General features: G+C 41.4%; 1 protein-coding gene across 10 annotated transcripts in view; it reads right to left on the bottom strand.

Annotated features, from left to right (window-relative positions):
* The window catches only part of FRY (FRY microtubule binding protein), a 343,900-nt gene that overhangs the window by 1,842 nt on the left and 327,097 nt on the right, over window positions 1–14,961 (bottom strand). For 7 of the 10 annotated variants that reach the window (XM_053312387.1, XM_053312377.1, XM_053312380.1 and 4 more), the window contains 5 exons: window positions 11,585–11,683; window positions 11,152–11,235; window positions 5,192–5,209; window positions 2,873–2,983; window positions 1,667–1,869 (listed from right to left, as the gene is read on the bottom strand). In XM_053312387.1, the coding sequence (XP_053168362.1) occupies window positions 1,667–1,869; window positions 2,873–2,983; window positions 5,192–5,209; window positions 11,152–11,235; window positions 11,585–11,683 (515 nt within the window). The remainder of the gene's footprint in view (window positions 1–1,666; window positions 1,870–2,872; window positions 2,984–5,191; window positions 5,210–11,151; window positions 11,236–11,584; window positions 11,684–14,961) is intronic. The other 3 variants (XM_053312379.1, XM_053312381.1, XM_053312386.1) reach the window with 1 other exon arrangement.

Genomic DNA, 14,961 nt, shown 5'->3' with positions numbered 1-14,961 from the left:
TCATGGGGAATTTTTTTTTGTTCAAGGAAAGAGCCACAAAATAGCTCTGCACTGCAAAATGATTGGCCAGAAATGACCTTGGAGGTAAAAAGTGGATGTTGAGACCGTGAGTAACGAGGTCCAGCTGTACAGTAAATTATTTCTTCACACCTATGCTGAATGTGTGTGGCAATTGTCATATCACATGCATACAAGCCACTACTACAGAGGAGTTTGGCCTCTCAGAGGTATGGCTTAGGTACAAATAAATTTGTCATCCTTCCTCAAGATATAGCACTCACAGCAGGGGCAACTATAGACAGACCAACAGGGTTAAAGGGAGTAAAGGGGAGACAAGGTTTATTTGACACCTTGTATTCTCAGACTCTTTCAATGCACACCTCTTTAAGGCATGATGAAAATTGTTCAGCTAAGGCAATGCAGTATTTACTCTTTCCCACTGATGGAGGGCTAAATGTACTAAATAATAAAAAGACAAAAAGAGAGCAACATCAGAAGCTTCAGGCAGAAAAAAAATCAAAAGGTTTTAATTCATTTTAAGCACTAACAACAATAAATGAAAAGCTGAGGGATGGGGAAGAGCTTTGGCTCAATGATCCCCTACATCCATGAGAGGAAGTAGGCACATTGTCCTCTGGCCCAATCAAACCAGTCATATGGGAGGGAGAGACCCAGGGAGAAACCTACAGAGCAGCTGTGTGCACTTCCCACCAAAGCTTGATAATCACTGCTTTGCGGAATGTGTGTGTGTGTGTGTTTTTAAAGGCACAATAATGGGAACTGCTCCCATGCAAGCACCATAGAAGTTAGGGATGTGCGCAGACTGTTTTTTGCGGTTCGGTCCAAATTCGGACCGACCCACTGATCCACAAACTGGCTCAGTTGAACTGACCAGCCCAAACTGGTTCGAGTGGCTTATAATGTTGCTTGTAAAGGGGATAAAGCTTAGGCTGTCCAGTGAAGGCAGGTGGCGCTGGGGGTGGGTGGGTGGGTGGGTGGGTGTGGTGAGGGGCATAATTAAAAGTAAATGAGAAAGTGTTGCTTACTGGTGTGGTACTGCTCCTGGAAGCTGCAGCAGCACTTCTGCCAGCAGCCCGCACTCTTGCTGCTCTCCCACCGATACTACTTGCCCTTACTGGCCACCCTAAGCTTTATCCCCTTTACAATCACTTTTTAGCCATTCGAGCTGGCGAACTGGTTCAAGTAGAATCAGAGCCAATTTGGTCCAACCTCAGATTGGCCCACCTTTCCTGAAGGCCGGTCTGGTCCTGTTCGCAATCAAACTGTCAAACTGGCCCCGTTTGCTGTCAAACCATTCATGCACACCCCAATAGAAATTAATGTGTGATGTAGCAGAACACTGCTTCATAACTTTTTCATTTCAATTTATTGTGCAGATTGTTTTCCCAAATTATTTTAAGTACTTTATTGAACCTGGATGCACCTATTGCCATCAGTAGATGGAAATATTCTGGGTAACAGGTAGTGGATATTACATCACAGCATTATCTTTGCATTTACACGGCCAGAACTGAAACTATATCATCTGGAGTCATCTGTTTCAGTTCAGAGCAGGACTCCTAAGCACAAGGTTTCACAGCTATTGTAACTTTAGATAATAATAAGAAATGTGATATGACAGATCAGCAACTTGGTCAAACGTTACCTGCATTCCCTTATTTGGTGTAAAGCTTTTCCAAGCTCATTGTTTTTCAGACACTCCAGCATCGATTGAATGGCTACTTCTGTAGAAGTGAACATGGGTTCAGAAGCACCACATTCTATAATCAGTGGTTCAGTTGCAATGGCAACACTAGCTTCCTTCAGGTTCTTCTTTAACTCACTCAGCTCTCGTGACATATTCAGTAACTGTTGAGGAAAAGAGAATTACATTAATCAATGAACAATTCCCCCACTTTTGACATTAAATATATAAAACCTGCATAATTCAAGGTTAGACTGTCAATTTAACTTCTGCCAACTGGGTAGATGATTTTTATTTATGTTGAATGTATAAGCTGCATTGGGGTGAAAGGCAGACAACAGTTTAAAAACAAACATTGTAAAATTCAAAAAAAGACAGCAAAATAAGGCAGATAATTTAAAAATAATCTGAAACAGAGCAGAGAGAGCCCTCAGTTTAACCTGAAGTAACAAGAGGACTGGTCATTTTTAATAAGTGTTAAAAGGCAGGATGAGGCACCATGACTGTCCTGAGGAGGGAGTTCCAGAGCCTGGGTGCAATTGCATAGAAGGCCCTGTCCTGTGTGTTCAAGATGGCTGCATATGGAGCTTAGTCTCCCTTAAGGCTATTGTCCCCAAATAGACTTTTGGTGGGGGAGGGGAAATGCTTAATGTTCATTTTAGCAATTTGTGAAGCTACTTTCAAAAAGTTGGGGTATTTTAGTCAATTACAAGCTTATTAAAAAGACAATATTCTCTTTTATCTTTGCTGAAGCATAGTACTATTCAGAGGTGGCGCCCCCCCCCCCCCCCGTTGTTGAAAGCATCATATTGAAAAGCGAAGTGTCTGTAGCAAAATTCCTGCCTTCATTAAATGGGAAGCTGTATTTCATGCTATTGGTGCTGAACTGGACTTTGTGCAAGTATCACACTCAAGTTTTCCTTCTTTTCAGCATGCAAGCAAACTTCTTCAAGACTGGTGTACTATAGTTGTTCATTATTATGTTGTTTATGGAAATATTTCTTGAACAAATGTACAGAACTCTCTTTGTGAAATCCCAATATTATTTTCACTAAACCAAATGAATGTTTTAAACATTCATTTAAGACAAGTTGCTGGAAGGAACAATCACCACGCAGGAAAGCCATCACAATTATTTCAGCAAAAAGCTTGGGTTTTGCAACATACCTCTGGCATTGTGCTAACTTCATGCACTTGTCCGATGAGTTTACAGTATGACTGAAAAAGCAACAACAACTGGAAGTGCAGTTTATATAATCTCTGGCACAGTTCCAATTGCTAAAGAAATAAATAATAAAAATGGAAATTATTAATAGAAACCCAACAGATTGGATATTATTTTTCTGTAATAAAATCCAATAAAGTGCTCTTGGGGATAGACACTGAACATTTACAGGGGTGGGAGGCAGACACGGGGGCAGCAAAAGAATCCTGAAATAAAACCATATACTTCTTGTAAGCAGTGATTATAATGTGGCAAGCATTTGCCATCTCTGCAGCAACTTCTTGATATCTTTGCTGGTACTCTACTGAGTTGCATAGCGGTGTGGCTATGAGATGAAGCTTTTAAAAAAGGAAGTCCTTGGTCCAAGTCTCACCTCTGTCATGGATCCACTAAAGTAGCTTTAGGCAAGCCACTCTCTCTCAGCCTCAGCCCCCACCTCCCCATCTGCAATATGGAAATAAGAATACTGTTCTGTTTTACAGGGTTGTTCTAGGAGTTACAACAAGATAATATATATGAAATGCTTTGAAAGCTTGAAAGTGATAGATACACACACACACACAATTATTTATCGTTATGTTTTATGGAAAGATGAAAATGTTCTTCTATGATTTCACCTTTACGAACTCAAAAGTTGCTACAATGAATGTTAATGTCCCATATATCACATTATTAATCATTTGTATCACATGTCCCATATATCACATATTAATCATTTAAAGCAGGGGTGGGGAACCTTGGCCCTCCAGCTGTTTTTGAACTACAACTCCCAACATCCCCAGCCACAGGTTAAAGGTTAATTTTATATGTTTCACCCCAAAATGATGTGCATCACTTTTAAAGCCAAATTACAACATGACATATAAGGGCCAGAAGAGTTGTGCATTTGCTCCAAATGGACCACAGATGTGTAATATGTTTTAACACTGGGTTCTGTGGTCTAAACCTGTAGTTGCCTCCATGGAGTGACTGCCCCACAAACGAATGATAGTTTATCTAAAATGGCATGAGACCAGCTCATAGAAACACACCCAGAGCAGCATTCAGTGGGCACTCCTCACATCCACCACCACACAATGCTAGCCCCCCTACGCTGATGGGCCCACTTTCCAAAGCATAGGCACTGTTCTGCTCTTGCACAGAAGTGTAAATACTTGTCTAGAGTTTGTCCATGTTCCCGAAGTGATCTGTTAGAGTGGAAACAAGCTGCTTGAGCCTCAGGCACATGTTTCCACTCTTAACAGAGCACTTCCAGAGTGTGAGTAAGCTCCAAAAAGCATTTGTACTCTTGTGCAAGAATGGAAAAGCATCCCCGCTTCAGAGAACAGACACGTCAGCACAGGGGTGACTGCTGCATGGTGGTGAGTATTAGGAGTGCCAGCAGAAAACTTCCCTGGATGTTGGGAATTGTTTCATAAAATTATTGAAATATTTATATACATACTGTATAGGATATTTCTTGTAATTCTTTTACAGAATTGCAGATGATAAGGACTATTTTGCACCTATACTATGGTTGGCTAACTTTAAAACATTAAAAATAACCCCCACTAGTATTTTTTTTTTGAATGATTGCTCACTATATCCACTTAGTTCTGAACCTTAAGGGCTCTGTGTTACGGTAGCTCTTTTTGTACAGAGGGAGGCTACATAGCCCATCCTGAGAGGGCAACTGTATGTTCACTTGAAAGCAGTAGAACTGGGCCAACTGGATCTGTACCTGGGAGGCACATCTGGTCCTCTCATCTCAGTTAGTGACTGCAGATGGGGGGCTCCTTTCTTGCTCACATAGTTGTGCATGTGAGAGACGATTGTACCCATGGCTGCTATAATCCAATTTCATTTTTGAATGCTGTGGCATGATGAAATTACTCACTTCCGCTCAAAATGAAAATGTATTAAACCTAATAATATTTAGGTTTAAATAGTAATATTTTTCATTGTGACATCATATAATTACTTGTTTTAATACTGCCATTATTTTAGCTCTCTGTTTGATTGTTAAACAAGGCAGACTCACACTCAAATTAAATTTAATAACAATTCTAAATTGTATGTGACAAGGTCAACATACATTGAAGCTTCCCAGGGAACTGTGAAATGAAATGCAATTCAAACGTGTATTACTGTAAATATATACTGAATCAACGAGGAAAAAAAGAAAAGTGAAAAAAGGGAAACATGCTAGAGTTAACAGTGAACTAGAGTGTATCAGTCCACATTTTTAATGGACAAAGAAAATGAAAGAACTTTTAACTTACTGCAAGAGATTCCATTTGCTACACAGCAAGCATGGCACAGGAAAGAGGAAAGGAAAGAAAGTATAGGGTCAGTGTAATGCATGCAATTGAAAAAGCACAGCCATCTTTACTAGTTCTGCCAGTGGTATTAGCATGACTTGTCTAAACTTGCTAGATGATTCAGAATCTATCAACATGCGTGGCATCAGAAGCTTAAAACAAAAGTCTGAACAAGAGAGTCACGGGGCCAGTACACATGATACATTCCCTGCCCATGCAGTTAGAAAAGGGATGTGGCAATGCCTCTGCGGACATTCTGATGCCCTTCCAGTCTGTCCCTTTTTCTGCATGGGAGGACTGTTAACCTGAATGGCTGCTCTACATGCACACCAGATATTTGGAGCATGTTTAGAGCAGCCATTCGAATGAACCATCTGACCCCTCGTCCCCTCTAAAGGGACACACCACAAGGAAGAGCAGAAGGTTCCAAGTTCCCTCTCTAGCATCTCCAAGATAGGGCTGAGAGAGATTCCTGCCTGCAACCTTGGAGAAGCCGCTGCCCGTCTGTGAAGACAATACTGAGCTAGATAGACCAATGGTCTGACTCAGTATATGGCAGCTTCCTATGTTCCTATATAGGAATGTCCACGGATGATGTCATGATGGACAAGCTCTCCGCACGTGTCCTTTCTAATCACACAGGCAGGGAATGTAACGCCTCTACTGGCTCACTGTAACCATCTAGGTTTTGAGCATAGCCATTCCTGAAAATCTCTTTGGGTTATTCTAAAAATAGAAGGTTTTGCCCCGTATATTTATATACTGTATTTATTTATAACAGTATATTTATATACCTTATTAATATAATGTTAAATCTTAAAGTGATTTTAAAGAAAGAATATCAATTTTAAAAATAAAACGTTTAACTATGAGATGGCACTCTGGATCCATATCACTAACAGAACTGAAGGGAGGCAGGGGAAGCAACAGCTGTGTTAGTGATAGAAGGTCACCCACTAGATCCCACTTGAACACTATGGTCCCTATCCAGATATGTCCTTGCAAAACAGCAATCTGTGCATCCACAGCTACACAGTATAATTCCCCTTTCCTTCTACCGGAGAGACACTCCACTCTGACAGCACCAATCACCTATTGTGAAAGAGTGGAAAGATCAGCTTTGGACTCAGCCCTTTCCCAGTAGTTGATTAGCACTGTAGGAGCTGACAGCACTCATCATCTGTTCAGCAGTGTGCTTGAGGATGCTCTTCCTCTCGCATCCATTTGCAAAACTAGTTGGGAAGATGTTGAAAGTATAACCTGTTTTCATTCCATGATCATCATCACAAGATCAGGGTTTATGACCTCCAAGATGACAACACTGGCATACGATATTATTGTTCTGTCATTCCTAGATAAATTTATAGAGGGAGCAACCTTTAAAAAATTTCAAATGCAATGAATAAAGATAGTGCTTGGTAGATTCCTCCCTGGGCACTGGACAATATTTTGCTCAACCTCACCCTCTCCAATATACACCTAAGATTGCATCTGAATAACCCCATCTCTCTCAGGACCAGGCTGAAAAACACCCAGAGCAGCACTCAGGCAATCCATTTTGCTCCACCGCTCCTCTTCAATACATTCCCCCAAACCCCCTGAAAAACCATTCCTGAGGGTCAAGGGATCCTTGGCAATGATGTGGGATGCAGTGAGGAATCTTTAGAAACCAGGCTGAGATATCTTCTGTGAGTGTAGATATGTTCGCAGAAGGTGTCTCTGCCTGGTTTCTAGATATTCCCCTCCCCTCCCCTCCCCTCCCCACCCCACCAGCAGCCATGTACACCACACATTCCTAATTGTTGTTGAAGGTCCCTTGACCTTCAGTTACAGCTTTTCGGAGGGCTTGCAGAGAGGAGAAGGAGGTGTAAAAAATGGCTTGTGCTTACTCAACAACACAACTAGTGCACTGAATGCTGCCTGCTGTTCATAAAACCTGCATCAATGTCCCCCTGCTCCAACCCCTGCCCCAGTCAGCTGAAGTGGTTCATATCAATAAGGTTGAAGGAAGCAAGGTATGTGCATTGCACTGCATGACAAAATGAAAAAGTGTTTGCAATCGCCCATCAAATAACACCAAGGCTGAAATATCGATAACTGAGAATGTATGACTGAAACTTGTCCAAAGTAATCTCATCTCAATACAAGAGCATGGTTAAGACACTGGACTACATTGCAATTCCACACAGAACATTTTTGAAATATTAGTCTTAGAATATAAAATAGATCAAGTGATGTTTTCTTAGATCAGTTTCTGTTTGTGCCTAAAATTGACATTTTGAAGGAGATTCAGCAACTGGCAGCCTGAGGGTGAAAACAAGCCCCCAAATTGCTTTAGTGGTCTTAGGGGCAAGTTGGGAATGGATGCTACTGTCGGCCATGTTCCCAGCACTGCTGTCTGGTTTAAGATATATCAACAAAGGTTGCCAAGAAGTATTCCACTTGGCTTTGTGTTAACTGGTCTTGATCAGACGCACTATGCTTCTCGATACCAGTTGCAGGGGAGCAACAGCAGGGAAGGGGGCATGCCCTCAACTCCTGCCTGTGGCTTCCAGTGGCATCTGGTGGTCCACTGTGTGAAACAGGATGCTGGACTAGATAGGCCCTGGGCCTGATCCAGCAGGGCTGTTCTTATGTTCTTAACCCTTAAACTGGAAATGGAGATAGCATGAAAACTTGTATGATTTCTGGGCAACCACATAAATGTCCCCTGTTGCTTCCATATTGACAAGAAGCTTTAGGAAAGGCAGAAAGCATTATAAGTAAGCCAAGTAACCATACACAGAATTGCCTTCTTCCTTTCAGTTTAATGCTTTGTGGGCCCAGTCCACATACATCCAGATTGAAAGTTATGCAGCAGAAGTTAAAACTGTGACAGTGGTGAGCACAGCAGCCACACCACCACCTAACCCTCTCCATGAGTAATCTTGAGACTTGCTAGAGTGGTCCTATGGTCAATCTAGTTTTTAGAATTACAAGTTGCTACCAAAGAAATAGAATGCCAACATCTTTACACTTACTCATTGCTTAAATGCAACTGAAATATGATCTGAACACTGAAAAAAACTGCCATCTAATTATGCTGAGGTATTTTTTTTATCATAAGCCTGTGATGTTATTTGCATAGGAGTTTTATTACCTGAGTAGTTGTACAAAAAGCTTTACATTGTCAAACGTCATGCATCTGATACAATCAGGCACCATGCTATAAATATGCAATCAAATAGAAACAGATGAGACAAGTTACTCTCAAATGCAGAACTGAACTGACAGTTGTTGTCAGAACTTGTTTGCATTTTGAGCATTCATCTCCACTTGTTTACATACCCTCGGGTATTCTGAATAGTTAAAAGTTGGCTTGATTATAGAAGTCTACAGTAATGAGCCACTGAATTTACTTTTTCGATCCCAAATTGAACAAGAGTGATTTGTGTAGAAGGGAGCTTCTGTGTATACAAGTCCCATGTTGAGTTAGGTTCCAGCTCTGCCAAAGGTTGTTGCATGGGGGCAAAAGCCTTTGCCTCCAGCACTTGGGGCTGCTACAGGAGTGTAGCTGTAATTGAACATATAGGTTCAAAGAACCCGGGCCCCTAGTTCCTGAGGGTCCCCCAGCTTCATCCCTCCCTATTTTCTTCATTATCTCCCTCACTCCGAGGGGCCACTGGGGAGAGGGGCGAACACGGGTCCCCTCTCCCCTAGCTATATCCCATAGCTGCTCCACCAATTAGTGGTGAGGGGCTGGGTCTGCGTGTGTATGCATCAAACAAACGGTTGCAGGGTCAACTTTAAAAGTACCAATCACCTGTGTGGAGGTGTATGAATTCAGGTTCCCCAGTCACATTGGGCAGCATCCAGGCTAAGACTTTCATGAGCAGAATGCTTTCGCTCACACCCAGGGGGAGGGGCAATTTTCACCAATCCCTCCTTCCCACTATAGGCCCCTGTGCCTGCTGAAAATACATCCTGAAGGTCCCTCTTCCAATCCTGCAGAAGGAAGAGGAAACTGGCAAAAATGGCCATTCCCTCCTCCTCACCACATGTAAGCAGAAGCATTCTGCTCATGGAGGTCTTCGTCTAGATGCTGCCCCATACTGGAATTGGCAAGGCTACTGCTTCAAGCACCTGTTTGGCAGGCACACACAAGAATCTTTGGATGAGACTAGTGCTGTATCTTATTAGAAAGTCATCAAGGCAATTATAGAATAGCAAATGTTTGAGACCTGAGATCACTTTTACTGTTTAAATTAGGTGATCTACCACTTTTTCATTTTCAAGGACTGCAGTAAACAGAAGCATCATTTTCAATGCATTACAAAAAAGCACCTAAGATTCTCCTTTTAATTTCAATGGGACTTCCTAAAGAAAATTTCCTGCTTTAAAGCTTCACAGCAACTCTCATCAATATTTTGTAGAATATGGAATATTTCCTCATTATAGAAATGGGGAAAATGTAGCCAGCAATATGGCTAAACATCACTTTGAAAGCACAGTACAAAATCAGCTTAGCCAATACGCAGAATGGAAGAACAAAGGTTTGGTGAAAAAGACCTCAGAGTTGCTGGGGTAATTTCTCCTTGGTCCTAAGTTATGCTTATGGTCAAAACCAGAGGGCAAGAACCAATGCAAAAGGAAAAAACAGGCATGAGAAAACAAGATAAACAAGCCAAATAAATAGACAATTTTAGAGGTGCAAAGACAAAGAGAGTAGTAAAATTAAGAAGTTAGGAGGGACAGTCATGAACAAGAGACAAATATGCCAAAGAAAGAGGAACAAGAATGGAACTGAAACTGGCAAAAAAATGGACAACTAAAGAGCCCCAATCCGAAACCATTACAGAAGAAAAATGGTCAGATTACATATTGACATTGCACAACACTGTTTTTAACATACATGGAAAGAGGCTGTCATTTTTCTCAGTTATTGATGTCCCCATATAGTATACTATGTTTATTTTTATTTCTGTCTGCCTCCATCTTTTCAACAGAGCTGCTGTGAATGCCACAGCAGCAGGACATTGCTTTGCTTTGCCCATTCAAAGTAGTCACAAAAACAGATATTTCTCCAACACCAAGGTTTCAGGTGCTAGAGCTTCCTTCTCTTCTTAAAACAGCTGCTCTGATTAACAAAACATTTGACTGCATAACTGCAAAATGGCCACTGCACAAGATGTAAAGGAAGGCATTGCTTTCTATGTGCTGAATACAAAAGTTTTTATTTTTGCACACTGTTCTCCTTTGGCATAATTACTGGCTTCATTTTATAAAGGTTTTTGTTTTTTTAAAAAGTAACATTCCTTTGCCATCACACTAATATCTGTACTGGATTTACACCAATAGGCTAGAAGTGCAAATACAATGGCCCACATCTTCTGCAATTCTATGAGGTCAGAAGAAGAGCTTTGTCCTCACAGAGTGGCAGGAGCCTAGCTTGCCTACAGTTTAGCATGGGTGGAGAGGAAGGGGGAAGCAATTTCCGCTTCTTTTCCCTCCCTCCAAAAGCCCTTTTTGCTGCCAGGAATTTGTCCCTGAGGGTGACACAGCCCTCAGGGACATATTCCTGTCAGTGAAAATAGCTTTTGGAGGGATAGGAGAGAAGTGCAAATCACTTCCCACTCCCACTCCACCCATGCTGGGCTATGGGACAAGCCTTGAACGCAGCTGAGCTCCTGCCCCTCTACGAGGGGGCAGCCTTTCTTCTGCCTCCATAGAACTGCAGAAGATGTCAGCCACTAACATCAAAGCTTAATTTGTGCTGGAGGCTCAACTGTGCCATCTGTTTGCAATGCCAGGACTTGCCATTGGAACATATGAACTAAGCATTATCAAAAGTGCCTGATACATAGTGGCCAAGATACAATGTAGAATTGTAGATACCTGCAAGAAACAAAACAAAATAAAAAGAAATAGATCCCATCTATTACCTTTTCTTCCGAGTCTCCTGGCTGACATGTAATAACACCATCTCTTGATCCTCCAGCAAATGTTGCCTTGCAGTTTGCCAACCACTGTTTTTGGAAAGAGAACAAGAGTGGGGAGTTTATAATGACTTCATAACAGTTTTATTCCCAGGAATGTTTGCACTATATGGAAACAGATATATTTGTCTGCTAAATAATAAACTCTTGAATGAAAATTGATATAACATTCAAATTCAGCCACATAAAGTTCATTTTTGGTTGTCGTCCCAACAGATATATCTTCTGAAAACAAAGAAAGAAGATATGGAGACGTAGTACTATAAATCATCCAATATTTGTCTATAAAAGCTAAATTGATTAAATAATCCCTTTATAGATTTGAAATTGTACCTTTTTGCAGCTATGCGAACGTAAAATAAAGCAAGGAAATGCTTACAGAAAGTGTTGCTTCTTTTCTGTTGTTATAGGTGTCTAAATATTCTTGTAGTTCTAGGACACTGAATTTTAGTTTCTCAAGAAGTCCACAAGAAAGAAGCTGAAACATTTAAATAAAGACACAGCAGTGAGTATCATCTTTTTAAAATGGTGTTGTGGCTGTAATAGATTTCAAAATCAATGGCTACAAATGTTAGCAAAAGTTAGTCTCTAGATTGTTGCTTGGCATTGGCTTGGAACTGAGGTGATAAACCACGTCAGACTTCTGGAGGGGGGGTAGTCACGTGATTGAATCTACCTCCATACAATTTTCCCCCCTTCTACCCAGAAAACTACATACTAAGGAATTGGGCTCTAGGAACATAGGAAGCTGCCATATACTGAGTCAGACCATTGGTCTATCTAGCTCAGTATTGTCTTCACAGACGGGCAGCGGCTTCTCCAAGGTTGCAGGCAGGAATCTCTCTCAGCCCTATCTTGGAGATGCCAGGGAGGGAACTTGGAACCTTCTGCTCTTCCCAGAATGGCTCCATCCCCTGAGGGGAATATTTTACAGTGCTCACATATCAAGTCTCCCATTCATAGGCAACCAGGGCGGACCCTGCTTACCTAAGGGGACAAGTCATGCTTGCTACCACAAGACCAGCTCTCCCGGCTCTACCTTCTCCCTAGTATCTAGTTTTCTATATGGAGAGTATTTCCCCCCTCTGAATGAACGAGCATTCATTCGAGTGAACTTTCAGTACCAGTCTGAAGTGGTACTGCCCAGGCACAGATTACCACTTCAGTGAGAACTAGGTCACTGAAAGAGAGCACGGTAGAACTAAACGCAGATCTGTCCTTTCAAGCTTTAATTGAAATTAATTTTAAACAGTTTAATTATGTATATCCCATGAAATTGTTTTAACTTTTTATTCTGTGAGATTGCTTTGATTTTACTCGGTTTTATATTTGTTGTTTTAAATTGTGTACACCACCTAGAGATACACATATCAGGCAGTATATAAATATGATAGATAGATAGATAGATAGACAGATAGATAGATTATACAATTAATACTTAAGTCTCATTGATTTCAACAGGATTTAATCACAACTGCTGGATTGTGTCCAACAGCTTTTACCACTATCAAAAAACACTATTCAGCATTTAGACCAAAGCAGGCAGAATGTTGACTGAAATCATTAGATTGGTAGGCACTGGGGTTAGGTTTTAATTGATCAATTAAAATAATATTTAAGTAAGGCAGCAGGTAAAATGTTTAACTTGAGAATTATGGGTGATGGAGCCCAGTGGTCCTTTTACCTGAGCCATAACATTTACATGTCTGCATTTTTTTGTATTTTTTTTAAGGGCTTAAACAGAATCAGATGTTGATCTGGTCTTTACCAAATTAGTTTAAAATAATTCTTAAATATGTATAACTTACAAGCCTATCTTCATCATTAAGAAGACTAGAAATTTGCTGTAAAAATTAATAAAATCAAGCTGAAAGTCTCAGAAGACTGAATTCTGTACCCATTACCAGGTACTGTGGTTTTTCTATGCTTGCACAAAACACACAAATTTCTATGGCTGACATCCTGATTAATTATTATTTTATTTATTACATTCCTAAACCACCCTATCCAAAGTCTCTGGGTGATGTACAACAACAAAAAATGAAAACAGCCAACCACTTAAAATGGCTTAAAACCATATAAAACAAATTTTAAAACAGTTTAAAACCATTTTAAACCAATTAAAAACATTTAAGAACACTTTAAAAACCCTGGAAGGCCATTTTTAAGGCTCTCTTGAAGGCCAGCAATGAGCCCAAATTTCTCCTGGGACTGCATTCCACATCCCAGAAGCAGCTACAGAGAAGGCCTGATTCCGAGTCGCTACCAGACATACCGGTGGTAACCGGAGACGGATCTCTCGCGATGACTTCAACATGCAGTGGGGATAATGCAGAAGAAGGTGCTCTCTAATGTAACCTGGACCTAAGCTATACAGGGCTTTAAAGGTAACAACCAGAACTTTGTATTTTGCCTGGAAACATATCAGCAGCCACTAAAACTGTTTAAGACCACAATATGGTCTCTCCGGGTTACCCCAGAGACCAGTCCGGCTGGCGCATTTTGAACTAAGTTTGAAGTTTCCGAACTATGTATAAAGGTAGTCCCACATAGATCACATTGTAATAGTCAAGCCTGGAGGTTACCAGGTGATGCACCACTATTTTGAGACCATTCTCTTCAAGGAATGGACACAGCTGTCAAATCAGCAGAAGCTGATGGAAAGCGCTCCTGGCCATAGCCTCCAAGAGTATCCTCAAGCTCTGTACTTGTTCCTTCTGGGGCAGTGTAACCCCATCCAGCACAGGAAGCTCTAACTCATCCCTCAAATTCCGATTCCCCACAATGAGCACCTCCATCTTGCTTGGATTCAGTTTCAATTTGTTGTCCCTCATCCAGCCCATTACTGTCTGTAAGCAGGCATTTAGGGAATGGGTGCCATTTCCTGATGATAATGATGATGACAAGAAGGAGAAATAGATTTGGGTGTCACCAGCATATTGATAACACCCTGCACCAAATCTCCTGATGACCTTATCCAGCAGTTTCATGTAGATATTAAAAAGCGTTGGTGACAGAATGGAGTCCTGAGGGACTCCATATAATAGCTCCAATTTCAAAAAGCAACCATCACCAAGCTTCACCATCTGGAATCTACTGGTCTCCGAGAGATAGGATGCAATCACTGCAAAGCAGTGCCTCCTATTCCCAACTCCTCCAGGCATTCCAGAAGGATATCATGGTTGATAGTATCAAACACCGCTGAAAGATCCAAAAGAACCAACAGAGTCACACTCCCTCTGTTGATTCCATGGTAAAGGTCATCCACCAGGCCAACCGAGGCTGTCTCAATCCCATAGCCAGCTCTAAAAGCAGTTTGAAATGGGTCTAGATAATCAATTTCTTCCACAACTGCCTGGAGCTAGTTAGCCACCACTCTCTCAATTACCTTGCCTAACCATGGGAGGTTGGAGACTGGTCTATAACTATCCATCGCTGAGGGATCTAGGAAAGGCTTCTTTAGAAGTGGTCGAACCATTGCCTCCTTCAAACAAGGAGGCATCCTACCAGCCCCACCCCCGCCCACCACAATAATCCAGATAGTGGTCCGTCCATGACGATGGGGAAACCACAGGATCCCCCACCCATGGAACACCCCCCTGAACTGAATAAAAGACTAAATCAAGTGTGTGGCCAGCAAGATGAGTTGCTCCTGAAACTACTTGGAACAGGCCCATAGTTATCATGGCTGCTCTGAATTCCTAAGCCACACCAGACAAGTCAGCCTCAAAGTTGATATTCAAGTCCCCCAGCACT

This window comes from Hemicordylus capensis, chromosome 3 (assembly GCF_027244095.1).
Source record: "Hemicordylus capensis ecotype Gifberg chromosome 3, rHemCap1.1.pri, whole genome shotgun sequence".
Lineage (NCBI taxonomy): Eukaryota > Metazoa > Chordata > Lepidosauria > Squamata > Cordylidae > Hemicordylus > Hemicordylus capensis.
This window is presented reverse-complemented; position numbering and strand designations above follow the sequence as displayed.